At 33.1% G+C, this 15,451-nt stretch overlaps 1 protein-coding gene across 4 annotated transcripts in view; it reads right to left on the bottom strand.

The window, feature by feature from the left end:
- LOC124367950 (cell cycle control protein 50A) overlaps positions 1-15,451 on the bottom strand; it is a 55,110-nt gene that overhangs the window by 10,396 nt on the left and 29,263 nt on the right. For 2 of the 4 annotated variants that reach the window (XM_046825198.1, XM_046825183.1), the window contains exons 6-8: positions 15,186-15,407; positions 12,098-12,263; positions 9,770-9,817 (exon numbers count right to left, since the gene is read on the bottom strand). In XM_046825198.1, the coding sequence (XP_046681154.1) occupies positions 9,770-9,817; positions 12,098-12,263; positions 15,186-15,407 (436 nt within the window). Of the gene's footprint in view, positions 1-2,789; positions 2,854-9,769; positions 9,818-12,097; positions 12,264-15,185; positions 15,408-15,451 lie in introns of all 4 variants that reach the window. The other 2 variants (XM_046825191.1, XM_046825205.1) reach the window with 2 other exon arrangements.

Consider the following 15,451-nt stretch of genomic DNA (forward strand, 5'->3'; position numbering starts at 1 on the left):
ATTAGGGATGAAACCTTGGCAGTTCACCCACTTAGTTTCACACAACTTTCTTATATAGAAGGTAAATCAACTACCACCGCTCTATACAGCTTAGTGGAAGCGATGGAGAACACTTTAAAAAAAAAAAGGAAGCTCTAGTCAGTGTCTTCATGGACATTGAAGGAGCTGTTGACTGAGTTGCATATTAATCCATGGAGACTGCTATGGAATGTTTTTGAGTTTCCTCAGATGTAGTCAAATGGACAGTAGCCCTCCTAAAAAGCAGACAAGTGAAGGCAAAGTACGGAGACAAATCTGCCATAATCACGGCCCGGAAAGACTGCCCCCAGGGGGAGTTTTGTCTCCTCTCCTGTGGGCGATGGTGGTAGATGATCTTCTTAGCAAAGCAGAGAAGAAGGGAACAAGGCTATGCACAAGGATGACCTAGTGCTTATGGTCAAAGGAAAAACAAAGGCACGCTGGAAAGCCTAATTCAAGAAGAATTAAACCTCATTACTGGTGTCATGGGGAAGATCTACAGATCAACCCATATAAAACAAATATGATAACCTTTACCAGGAAAAGAAAGTTCCAGCCAACACAACCTGTCCTGGAAGGAATCAGAATAAAACAAACAAAGGAAGTGAAATATCTGGGTATAATCCTGGATGAGAGGCTTACTTATCCAAAGTGACAATGGCCCCTGGGCCTGTACGAGATTTTTTGGATTTAAATGGGGATATAAACCCAAAATGATGTACTAGATCTATGAAACTATAATAAAACCGATGGTCACATATGCTGCCTTAGTGTGGTGGCCCTAAGTAGAACAAACAACAGCTGATAAGAGGCTACAGTCATCAAAGGCTAGCTTGTTTAAGCATTACAGGAGCGATAAGCTCCTGCCCAATACTAGCAATTGAAGTGGTCCTGGGATAGACTCCTCTGGGGCAGGAGGTGATGAGCACAGCCGCTCTAACTGTAATGAAGCTTCTAGGAAAAAAGGTAATAAATACTACCTCCTTAGAAGGTCATATGAATATAATGCAGGAATTTCCTGAGGCTGAAATGCTAACCAATGTGTCAGAAGCAATGGTTAAGAAATACTCCTTTGAAAAACCATATACTGTCTCTATCGATGGAAGGGAGAAATGGATTAAACAGGAGGTCTAACATACAAAAGGAGTTCTGAAGTTTTACACAGATGGTTCACGCCTTGACTCTAGGGCAGGATACTGAATATACGGACCAGGAGTTAACACAGCAGTGCCCCTGGGAAAACATGCCACGGTCTTCCAAGCGGAAGTCATGGCAATAGACTCATGCTCCAGAAGATTCATACAAATGAGAACAAAAGGAGTAAAATACAAAAAGGTATCTGATAGTCAGGCTGCACTAAAGGCACTTGATACCTGTTCGTTTGACTCGAAAGCAGTCTGGGAATGTAAGATTGCTCTACTTGAGCTGGCTACGAATAACAGAGTAACACTCGGTTGGGTGCCAGGCCATGAGGGCATTCGTGGAAATGAAAAAGCAGACATCCTTGCCAAAAAGGGAGCGGAGTCCATAATGGTGGGGCCTGAGCTTTCTCAGGCTGCGGGATAGCTATCTCCAACAGCAAAGCTCTTGTAAAATATTGGGAAAAGAGCTTTTAGGACTAAGCGCGGGGAAAAACCGTCCTTTTCCCTCAGGACAAAAAAAACAAAAACAAAATATACTCCACTACACTAGTGAAGGCAACCCTCAGATGAAGACCTTCATTCACAATTCCACGTCGCATAAAATACGATGTTTCAAGATTAATCAGTTCTTGATTCAAGGAGCTGTCAAATTATGTCTTGGTTTTATAAATTCTTGGGAGATGAAAAAAAACTGTTTTTTAAATTTTTCCCGGTTCTCAGGAAGATTCCCGGTTTTATCCCCAACCCATTAAATTTCCGGCTTAGTCCTGGTTTTTTCCTGGCCCATTACATTCCCAGCTTATTCCCGATTTTCCCAGTCAGGTGGCCACCCTGGATATTCATAAGATATGTGTTTAGAAAATCCAACTTTGAATCCTTTGTATACTTTCTGGATTCTCTTAAGGATTATTCATGTGACCTATTTGATTAGAAAGTTCCAAATTTCACACATAAATATTACTTTCTAAAATAGAGTTTAAATCTTTTTTCAAATTTTACTATTAGCTAACTATGTTTTACTTAAAGCCACCTAAATATAAGTACAATGTTTTAAATTTTATTAGGCTTATTCTTATCTCACCGATTTTTAACGTAGTGGATCTACTATACATGTTTAAAAATTTTCAATAAATCCAGCCTCCAGCTCTCCTGCGGATAAAGAATTTTAAATTATATTATAAATAATGTTATGAAGCTTAATGTGCAAATTTCACATTTTTGCAAGTTTTACACAAACAATGAAACACTTCCAATGTTTTTGTTAAGATAATTTGTTTTTCATGAATATTGGTATTAATTTAACTGAACCAAATTCATCATCACTTCATTGTACAAAATAGAAGTGTAAAACTAATTCCTGGATGACAAACCAAATGAATACAAATTTACTTTCAAGAACATAGACTAGTTTTAGTAAAAAAAAACTAACTCTGATAACACTACAGAATGGTGTTTAACATTAGCTGTAACTGTTAAATTGAGTGATAAATCAACTACTTAGAACATAGATTCATAAAATTTGACTCAGACTACATCAAAATAGCTTTGCTACTTCTACATGTTAACGGCAGCTCACCTACAAATAACAACATGTTCTACAAGAACTACATCACTCTCAGATGGACTCACTCAGAGCTGGATGTTGTGAGTGCTTGTACAGCGTTGCCCTCTCCAATACCAAGAAACTTGCTCACTTTACCAGTGGTGAACAGAATTAGTGCGGTAGAACATCACAATTATCAAATTACTTAACTAATCTGAGTCCCTTGCTGCAGGCTTATCAAGGTAACCCATGGAAATACCCACACACAAAAATGAAACAAAATTAATTTGCTAATTGTAAACTGCATTGATGTCAAATTTCACCGAGGTCAAGAATATTAGTTAGCATCAATGTTAGCATCAAGAATATTAGTTAGCAATCAATTAGCATCAATGTAATTTTGATCTATAAAACTGGATATGTTTATAAGAGCACGTAAATACAGAATAATCCAAAACGAATACTTCACCAGTAACATAATGAACATGTCTATGTCTGAAATTTCATTATAACTTTCAAACAATTTTCATTAAGGTCAAAACGCAAAATATTCCAATTACTATAACTTAGTCCATTAAGTACTGAATGTATTACTGTACATGTTTTAAGGAGTTTTGCAAGCATCTGTTAAAAGTAAATAATAAGAACATAAAATTACTAACATACTGAAATAAAAATCCAAAATAAAGTCAAATTTATTACAAATAAAAAATACACAACTTAAACATTTACATTTTAGAAAACAACACAGGAACAAAAAATGTGTTGTTTGTGCCCGGTGAAACACCCTAAAAATCTGGCAAAGTCAAACATTTACTTCAACAAACAAGTTTTATATCACCAATAAAAGTTCCTGTTGGTATTTTACATATTTCTGACCTGAATCGTAATTTAACCCTTTGAGTGCCACGGGTATTTTCCGAAGGCATATGCATAAAGTGCCACGCTGTTTTTCGCATATTTGTAAGCTTTTGGGAAAAAGGCTGTTGTAAAATAACTACCAAACAGATTTCCATCATTTTGTTGTTCTTTTTTTTCTTATTAAATGCAGAATATGATACATATCGTTACAAATAAAATTTGATTTATAAAAATATAAAAATTTCAGTATTTATAAAAAATGTTTTTTACTTTTGTATAAAAAGTTAAGTTTCGACCTAATTTGTGTGTATACGGTATTTTTAAGATTTTTTCTTTATACCATGATAAAGGTCATATGATTCTAAATAAAACTCATGTGTAATATCTTATTCTAGAATTTTAAAAACATGGAATTATATGTAGTAACAAAATGCTGCCCAGTACCGACATTTTATAAACTGTACTTCATTTGTCAGAGTTTAGAAATTACTTAGTAATGATGTAGTTTTCCCAATAAATCTAATAAAACATTAATACAACACAAATAATTATGATTAGTAAGTTTAGAAACTAATACTTGCTAACATATTTACATAAAAGTTTACATTTACTAAATAATAACCCTAATAATATTTACACTGAAAATTCACGTTTTTCGCTTGAACACAACTCAAATCATACATTACTTTTGTAAAGAAATACAGTACAATAGTATAAGTTACCATTTTATTTTGTATTTACTCAAATGCTTGGTTATCGGCACATAAACAACAAGAAAAGCCGTTACGCAACACGGTACTCGTCCGCTACGTCGCGTGACTGGAAGACAGAATCATCTTACAGGTACTTATCACAGCCCACTATTTTTGGACAAGTTTTCTTTATCAGAGATCAAAATAAACTTCATTATACATTCCTTCTTCCATAATGAATCGAAAAATACTTGATGAGTCATTCTTCCTATCCCCAAATAGACACACGAATGACCTGACATTTCGAATAATGAAACGTTGTTCTTATAGTTTTCTTATTTAATTGATTGTCGTAATAACTTGTAAATTCCAAAATAGGTTAAATAAAGTCAGTTGTTTTTAATACTGTAATTTATTTTGTCCCCGATAAGGAAAACTCGTCCAAAAATAGTGCCTTCTTGATAAGTACCCAAACAACATCAGTTTCACAGATAAAATAGTAGAGAAACAACATAAAACTCGTATTTATTGATAGTTTGGAACCTATTGAATACAGCCGTCTGTTTATTTGGCCAAAATAATCTTGTACTATATAAAATATTATCAAAATACGAAACGTCAAAATTGGCGACGCTGGCACTTTATGCACTTTTTGTACCGTCAAAATGAGCGACGCTGTGGCACTCAAAGGGTTAATAAGCTAAAATATTTAGTTATCAAAAACAACAAAAAACTCACAAAGATTGACTCCTGTAAGCAACGATTTCAGCTGACAATATGTATAGCTAAAATCATCTGTAGTCTAGAGACAGCATTTAGGAAAAAGTAAAACTAACGTGTGGATACATCAATCATGCAGTTTTTCTAGTTTATTACTATATAAAATGCATTGCAGAATATCATGAATTATAGATGTAACATTTGCAGTAAATGTCAACTTAACCTCACGTAACACGATGTTAGCACTACTAAGCGGCTTGCTGAAATCATGTGGTGTGCTGTCAGCACTTGAAAATATCTAGTTGAAAATATCTAACCCATGGTTTTGATCTTTTGTTCATAATTAAGATAATGGGAGATGTGCATGATATTTCGTCATTTTCAAATGTTTACAAAAGTTATAAATACCAACAAATCCAGGTAATTGAGGCAAATATTAATTAACCACCATCTCACTTAAATTTACATTACTGGTTACTTAACACGTTCACGAATACGTGTACCCCATCGGGTGGGTGCACAGTGTGCTTGATCAGGTACACGTTGATATGAATTTCATTATTGCATTTTTATTGTTTGCCTGTCTTTGTGGTTTGTTAAATGAGATGCTGTGCTTAAATATATATTTTCATTTCATATGTACCTTAGAATATTGTGTACCCCATTGGGTGGACGACTGCTTAATTTTTATGGTAAATTAATTTTTTGTATACTAAAAAACTTTTTTGCTTTATTGCGAAGCCTACATACATTTCTGTATGTAACAACAATAAAAAACTATTACGGTTTTTGCGATTGTTGCTGAAAAATTTGATGGCAAATAAAAAAGTCTGAAAAGCTGTCATAGTGAACGTGTTGTGTTAGTTGAGAATTATAAACTGACCCATAAACATGTAAGCTATTTGTTAGTTTTCATTTCTATGAAAATAAGATGCTAACCTTTAGTGTAGTTTTCTGGTTTATTTTTATCATCTATTCATATTATTTGTGGTATTTCAGATTCAAAAATTATTTATTTTGTTATAAACACTATTTAATAAGGCACTTGAGTTTAACCAGTTCTTTAAAATTAAATAATCAGACAATTTAAATAATTCAGTTTAATCATATGAAAAATATGGAAGTAAATACTTTCTCCATATTGATATTTATTAGAATAACTTTTAGCAAGCCAAAGATGTGGGTGATGTTTCCAAAGATGCATTGTATTGAGGTAACGACGTTTAAAGTCACAAAATTAAAAAAAAAACATTATAATATTTTAGACCTTATACACGTTATCAATTTTTACAAAAACATAAATTAGGATTAATAAAAAGGTGACAAAAGATTAGGCATACTTGACTTTCACATCAAATGTAAAGATAAAGGTGGTGAGAGGTGGTTAGCTATATGTTGATTGTTACAAAGACAACAAAGTCTACCTATGCAGACCTTGCTCAGTTTAGTCTTTTTTTTTCCTTCCTGAGGGAAAAAGACAGTTTGTCCCCGTGCTTAGTCCTAAAAAAGGTTTAGTCTTAGTTATCATCATTCCTGCACTCATTCTAGAGTTTATTTATAGTCCGGTCAATTTAGCCCAAAAATGGGGGTAACCTTGCATTAATTCCCAGAAAACTGAAAATTTACATAGATGTAAATAGGGACACCATTATTATGAAATTGTGAAAAGTCCCCATCGATCCCATGTCTGCAAACATTTTTATTTAAGATCATAGGTTGTAAAAATGATGGAGTAACCTTGCATTAATTCCCAGAAAACTGAAAATTTACATAGATGTAAATAGGGACACCATTATTATGAAATTGTGAAAAGTCCCCCATAGATTATCCCATGTCTGCAAACATTTTTATTTAAGGTCATAGGTTGTAAAAATGGGTTTTTTTTTATTTTTCAGTGAAACGGTTAGTTTTATGATAAAATATATATGTAGATCATGCGATTATCTAAAAAAAATGTCCTTACCCTTCTTTACATAACACTAACCATTTTTGAGAAAAAAAAACAATTACAGAATTTTCTTATGTTGTATTGTCTATAATAAGCATGACTAAGCTGCCTATGATATCACTGGGCTTGTAATATAAGTAAAACTATAAGTCTTCGTGACAAATACATTCATATTAACCGTTAATTCTGAGAATATGATCTTAAAAAGAATGGAGACATTTTGGTCAAAGAGTAACTGTTGTATATAATGGTTATACAGATTGTATGAAAAATATTAAAGCTGCCGAACAACGTCGCCATATGTCAAAAACATCGGCATCTTCTGATATTATCTTTGATCAATTTAAAGTTTCAACTAGCCAACAAACATTTTTGTCAAACATTCATAATAAGTCTCGCTTAATTACAATGCTAAAAGAAAAATTAACCGCTGAACATATTCCAGTCAAGCAAGCTGACAGTGATAATGATGTACTCATTATAGAAACTGCAATAAATAAATTCAATCAAACTGATATGAATGTTGTTGGTGAAGATGTTGATCTACTGATATTACTTACCGCTTGAACTCCAATTGAAAAAACTATTTATTTATTGAAACCCAGCAAAGGTCAGCAACCATCAAAAATATTTTCAAATACGAGTTTATCGGATTATCCTAAATGTAAAAATCATGTGCTGTTTTTACATGCTATGACTGGCTGTGATTCAAAATCAGCAATGTTTCGAAGGGGTAAAACAACAATTTTTAAATTGTTTGAAAAAGAAAATGTTATTACTTGAACAAGCTTCCGAAGATATCAACTCTTCACCAGAAACTCTAATCACCAATGGAATTCGCTTTCTTCTGTCTGTATATAGAGTTCCAAAAAAATTCTTCCATAGAAAAATTACGTTACTTATCTTTTGCAAAACAAACACGTAATAAAAACCCCTTGCCTTCCTCCAACCACGACTTCTGCTTACCAATATTTTTATCGTGTATATTACCAGGTTCAGGTGTTAAAAACATTAAAAAAAACACGCTAGGTACACTACCTCATAGGTGGTGTGGAAACATGTATAGACAATACGGTGTAAGAAAATTTAGTTATTGTTTTTTCTCAAAAATGGTTAGTGTTATGAAACAAAGTGTAAGGACAATTTTTGTAGATAATTGCATGATCAACAATTTATTACATATCTGACATATTTTATTAAAAACTAACCGTTTCACTGAAAAATTAAAAAAACCCATTTTCAACCTTTGACCTCGAATAAACATTTTTGCAGACATGGGATTGAAGGGGACTTTTCACAATTTCATAACAATGGTGGCCCTAATATCTATGCAAATTTTCAGCTTTCTGGGAATTTTTGCAAGGGTCAATGTCTAAACTGACTGGACTATTACTTGTTTGAACATTTTGTTTAACCCTTTGACGAGTTTTGATGTTAATGTTCTTTGTGTACGTTTTGACATACTGACTATGTCCCATGACTCTCATTGAAAGTGCATTTTCAAGTAATTTCCTGTTTGAATCACTTGATACTATGTTGATAATTTTACAACGCACCATGATTACATCAGACGAAGCTAATAAATCGTCCTAACCGTAAAAAAATATAGAAGTGTTGAGGAATCCATTGATCATATTCAATCAATGTATCAAGTAATTTACAGAATATAAAAATATGTTTGAAAAATGAATCAGTACCATCTCTGGGAACACATTGGAATTTCTCATAGATGCAAAATAAAGATTTGAAATTATAATATACATATAGTATACATACATTGTATATATATATATATATATATATATATATATCTTCTTTAACACTTTAATGCCGCGTTCCTGGATTCGTGGTGACACCCGAGCTCCGGGTTTAGTTTACATATTAATACCCCCCATCATTGAGTATTTTTCCCATTTTTAGGATTTTTTGACATAACACGTTATTTAAAGTTTAATAAACTGAGTAAACAATTAACAATGTTTACTAACTTCTTAAATAATTTTAAATTGTCAAATAATTACACCATATTACCACTATCACACAACTATGTATGAATAAACATCGGAAAACACGTTGTAAAATATCAACTTAACCATTCCCGGATCTGTGTAAGATACAAAGCATGTGGCGTCCAAGTAGTTTGAGTAATGTCCACAAGATTGCACCACTAACTGGACAGCAATTTTCTAGACATTTATAACATAATAGAATACCAAGTAACAAATAATAACAGCTTATAGAACGAAAATAAAACAGCTAATAATATGACGAGTACTTGACCGTGGTGTTTGTTCACAAAACTAGAGTTGCAGGATATATCTCAGGACTAGCAGTTAAAGGGTTAATAATTATTTATTAAATAAAAGTGTAAAATTGTGGCTATTCACTCATATTAATTAAATTTAGAAGACAAAATACATGTGGCTTCATGGTATAAATACCATACCCAATTAGAAAAGAAAAATATGTTTTATCACAGTTAAATTGCCTTTTCCGCTACAGCAATGGATTTACTTACGTTTTAAAAAATGAATATAAATAAAGTTCTTCATAGCAACAGTAGATTAAAATACATGAACTAGTTTAGTAGTCGAGAGGTAAAACTATTTTGATGAAAGACATTTTCTAATTCAGTTAATAATTTGACAAAATAAAACTCCAGTCAAGGACTTAACACAAATTCAATACTCGTATATAAACTTTTACTATCACATCTCAGTTTAATTGCCTTATACAAGCAAAAAGCAAAATACGCCTGCTTACAAAGTTAGCAGAGATGGAAATTTTATTGCCAAAGACAGGTTGCTAAAAGCCGGCCAATAAATATTACAGTGGGTGAACTTACAATGCCTCGTTAACTTCAGCTTTGCGCTGTCTCTCAGCAAAAACTGTCCTGTACAGTGGAACAGAGTATCTTGACTGATCCAAATGGTGACTTGGTACCAATTAACCCAATAAATAATTTTGATTATTTGAATTATTTTCTCAATTTGTTAAAAACAGTAAAAAAAATACATTTTTATGGCACTATAAGAAAAAGTAGCACAAGATAAAAATAGAGTGAGAGTAAACTCATGAGTATTAAACTTTTGTAAAGGAGTTGAATGCTACTTTCTCATTTACCTCTAAGGATGCCTGCCAAGAACCCATTCTTTGATTTGTTAATGAGGTTTACACAGGCAACTAAAGTTAATAAGTTAATACGAGGGTAAATCAAATATAAACAGTAATTTATTTTTTACCTTTATTTCAGGACCATATAAACTTATTATTCATTTAACATTTTTCAATATACTCTCATGTGTGATCTACACACTTTTGCCACTTTTGTAAGTTTCAGTATTCCCTGGTCATAGAAAGTTTGAGGGTGAGTTGTAAGCCAATTGTGCATGTGCTTCTCAAATTGCTTTCCTCCCACTAATTCCTTCTTAGGTGCAAACAAGTCAATTGTCACAGGGGACAAGTGAGGGCTATAAGGAGGGTACTCGGGTTTTCCAGCCCATTTCTTCCAGTGTTTCCCATGTCAAAACCACGGTGTAAGGCCTGGTGTTGTCATAGAGGAGAATGACATCTCTGATGGGTGTTATGGCCAACCATAACAACTGACAGTAATGAGCTGCTTTCACTGCAGATTAATAATAGAGAAAATCGACAAATAAAATTCGCCTATAGTACAAAAAAAATTGTTGCAAGGACTTTTACAGCAGAATTTGAATGGCATGAATATTGTCATGCTTGTCCTTGGGTGTCGATCATGATTTTCGTTTTCAACCCGTTCTCTTCCATCCTTAAATTCTCTTGTCCACATAAACACATGATTCTGAGACAGTGTACTGTCCCCAAACCGGGCCCACATACAAATTAAAATTTCAGACAGTTTTACCCCTTCATTGGTTAAAAACTTCATCAATCCGTTACAACATGTAAAGGAGCTTCTTGCTCTGTCATGGCTGTATTGACGGCAATGTCGAACTGAACAGTAATCAGAACGGTTCCCCCACTCCTCATAAACCAAACATCTACTCTACACAGCATTATCTAGTTAGGACCTGGATTCTAAGAACAATAGCAAAATTACTGTTTATAGTTGATTTACCCTTGTAAGATCAATGTTGGTATAGTTAAAAGGTAATATCTAGAAAAACTGAGTAATATGGCTTTGTCACGAAAAAATTACATTAAAACTCATGTGCTTTTGTGGTTAAGCTTACAGGTTCACTGCTACCATAAATAGTTCATTTTGATTCCACTCTACTGTGAACCCAACAGACTAACCGCTTTTTGTTTCCACACACTACTTGGACATACATTACATCGTCTTGTTGGCTGAGCACTCTTGACTGAATAAGAGAGCTTTAGCTTACCAGTAAAAACTCCCCAACATAACAATTTCAAAGTTTTAAATTAAGTTTATTTACATTGTTCTTAGGCTTGTATTGTAAGTTTTCCGTTCAAAACATTGTTAACAGAATTAATTCCATGAATTATTTTTGGTCTCGCTATGGGATCAAACTAATACTGAGATATCAACAGTTTCAGTTTAAAATCTGTTGTCTGAAAATAGCTCTCTACTGTGGGGTCAAAATATCTGACGAATCTGTATTAACAAAATGTGACAAGATGTGAATCAGAAAACCTACATGATTATTTTTTTATTATTTTTCAAATGTCACAAATAATTCAAAATGGGAATACGCTGCCTAAAGTTAATTACGAGTATACCAATTTAATCTGTTGATGAGTGCCTGTGGCATTCGTGGTACACTATGATAGCAACAGACACTAAGGAAGTAACAGCATGCTCTTCAATGTAATACATTTAAAAGTTGCTGCTCAATAGTCACCATACAGATCTAGGATTGATAATGCAGCATTATTGTAATAGCCGAAAAAGTTCCAAAACTCAAGTAGATATCACATTATATTGGCACAAATTAGATTTTTAGTACTAGCCTCCAAGTGTTGTGCTCCTCTTATATGACCAAATTGTAAATGCTATGTTCATTCTTGTGGTATGCTTGCCAACAGGTTAAAACTAGTATCTCAAAATACACAAGAACTATGATTAGAATATGTATATATATAAATTTAGGGAGATAATGTTTAATTTTAGTTAGATAGATTTTAAAAGTAAAGTAATGAAAACTCTTAGGACAGCCAGTTATACACTTACCTCTTGCCGAATTTGATGTGGATAATTAGAAATGCGATGCCCAACACCAGACAGATGCAGCCTACCACAATGTACGCATATCCCATAAATGGATTTTTGCCACCCAAAATTGATGTTGTTGACAGAATCATCTGTTTCTTGCCTTCAAACTCTGTCACCGGGTAATCTGCATGATCAATCAAGACATATTGCTACTCAAGTTGAAGTAAAGAATAGAATCGTTATAACCTATATAACAAGCAATTTTAGAATTAAAATAAACAATATTCATAAAAAATGGATTAGGTTTATCTTTTAGTGGTGACATCCCATTCTCAGTTCTCCTGTTCAAATTAGATACAACATTATTATGAATGTAATATGATTGATTAATGTAAACAATTTCATAAAAATTCTATTTCTAGATCATAATAGAACAATCACAAAAACTCATTGGATTGCCATAAAAGGGAAAATGTTTTAGTGAGTTTTCACTATATAAGAGACGATTGTTATTGTTAAGTTCCAATTACATTGGAATTGTATAATTGAGGGTATTTTTAAAATTTATATTTTATCTTGACACTATTTTTGTAATGTATTATGTACAGCACGAAAAAGATGTTTAATTTTGGTAATTCTTTTCTAAAGTATGTTACATGAATGGAACACATTAAATAATCTAACTTAGTCCAATTGCTTCAAACCAATTTATTACGTGATCTGTGTTTATCAAGTTCAGAAATGTTATATTTGTGAAAATTCTATATCGTAAAGAGCTTTTTCCTTAGTTATACAGTATCTGTATAATTGGCAGAGATAATTAAAGGTAAATTTAAACCAACAAACCTTTAAAAACCATGTGCTACCATGATTATTTTACATTCTGTACGTCTGTTTGTGTAGTAATACAACATACTTAAAATAATTCTTCAATAATTAGTGTGTTAAAACACCAAGCATCCATCAGACTTTCTTAAACGTACAAAGGTATTTTTAGTTTTGCATGATATATTCTTTGTAAACTTTACAATCATTTGTTAATAATAACATATGAAATAAAGCTTGTAGAATACTTGTAATACATATAAAGGATGTTTCTAACATAGAGCAAATTTTTTTAGCAGTATTACAATGAATTGACACATTATATTAAACGTTTTGATAAAACACTATGATGAATTATGAAAATTAGAGGTCCCTACGATACTCCATCCATTTTGATGAAATAATAATTTTATCTTTGTTCAAACTGTACCAATCATGGAAACAGTGGTCAGAAATTGGTTTTTGGTTATCTTGTTAAATTTGTCTCTTCAGTATCTGTATTACTCAATTGGTCATGCCATTTAAAGTGTTTGAATGTTAAACCATCCTTTTTGCGGGAGGAGAGTGGGTAATTTAGAAATCCATAAAAGGTCCTTAACTAATGGTTATTACACATCCCCATAGGGGATTTTAAAATTTTCAAAAGTTCAAAAAAGGATATTCTTGGGACTTTTGAACACACTTTATATTAATACTTAACATTTAATATTTTTATTAAAACTTCTAAACGATACAACTTGAAAAAAAAATGACAAATACATATTGCTGGAATGGTTCTGATTAAACAATTCTGAATAGTCTATTTTCAGCAAATTTTATATTGAAAAAATAAATATATAAATATAAAATGTTATAACTTTTGATCTGAGTAGTTATAATGATATACAGGGTCATCGAAAAATAATGCCTAGATTTTAAATAACTGTCATAAAAAAACTATTAAAGGTAATTTAAAGGTTGTAGTCTTAAAATGTGCGGGAAGAAATAAATTTTTTTTTCATACCTTAGTATGTTTCAATGTGAGCACCGTTCGTTGCCCTGCAGATATCAAGTCTGTAGTCAACTTCCTGCCACGTGCGTCCAATCATATCTGGCGTAACAGTTAAGATTGCGGAAGAAATTCGCTCCTGAAGATGGTCCAAATCCCGAATCTTTTCTGCGTAAACTATATTTTTTATGTACCCCCAGAAAAAGAAATCCAAAGGGGTAAGATCAGGACTTCTAGGAGGCCATGAAATGGGGGCTGCTCTACCAATCCAACCGTTTGGGAAGCGTGCATTTAGTGCAGCGCGTACCTCGCGATGGTAGTGAGGTGGAGCCCCATCTTGCATAAAAATGATTCGCTGTCCAGTCTGTTGTTCGATATCGTCTAATTGGGGGAACACAAACAGTTCAAGCATGTCCAGGTAAACTAGGCCTGTAATGGTTTTTTCTACAAAAAAGAAAGGTCCAATAACTTTGTCATGAAATAACGCGCACCACACATTGAGTTTGGGAGAATCACGCACATACTCGTGGATTTCGTTTGGTTGTTGCGATCCCCATACACGGCAATTGTGACGATTTACACATCCATTTATGTGAAACTTTTTGTTGCACGGTCAACATCGTACTGAGCGGCGGCGCGTCTGTGGCCGGCTGACCTTGACGATTGCGCAGCTTGTCTGCGCATCACAGACAGGGAAACACAATCAGACGAACTAAAAACAAAACTTGCATTCACCAGTTATCGTCCAGTGAAAGAATTACTCATTTAACATGAAAGGTTTTGATGTTATAATTTTATTAAATCTAGGCATTATTTTTCAATGACCCTGTATAGACAGAAAAACAGATATGATTATTACAGTTTCTGAGTAATGGAATATTAAATATGTTTTTCATAGAATAACCTAAGTGATTTATATTTGTGTCGAACAAAGCTGTGTTGTAAGAACAAGGTGCAAGTTTGGGAAGAAAGTAAATTAATTAAATTATTTCAATGACATACATTCAGTGGCACTATTTACCTTGATTACACTGTAATAAAATGCCAATTCGACACATATTGGAGGATAGAAATGATTTTATAACCTCAAAACTGACAATAGAACCTTACCATGAGTCTTCCTCAACAACAGTGTCTTCCTCTTCAGTTTAATCTGAACAAAACCAATATTACAAGAGCCTCCATTCAACCTATGGAAATGATCCTTGTAGTAAACATAAAAACCCAAAGAATTTGATCCAAGGATTGAAAATATGTGAACTCCATAACATGATCAGACATTATTGTACTCACTGTAGTTAATAATGAGAGTGTAGTTCCCTTTGGGTAGCCCTTTGGTGAAGCCCTGAATGCTGTGGTCCACTCGACGATACAATTTACGGAAGCTGGGCAGTGCCGCCGTTCTCATCCACACAATCAGGTCCTCATTCTGAAACCCGTTGTTGCCCGATATCTCTGTGTCCAGCTCCCATACATACTTTTTCCACATTGGCGGCCTCTCATAGTTTTTGAATACTAAAGTGGGAGAAAACAAATGAGTTTTTTTTATTAATTTGTTT

This window comes from Homalodisca vitripennis, chromosome 1, assembly GCF_021130785.1.
Source record: "Homalodisca vitripennis isolate AUS2020 chromosome 1, UT_GWSS_2.1, whole genome shotgun sequence".
Taxonomy (NCBI): Eukaryota; Metazoa; Arthropoda; class Insecta; order Hemiptera; family Cicadellidae; genus Homalodisca; species Homalodisca vitripennis.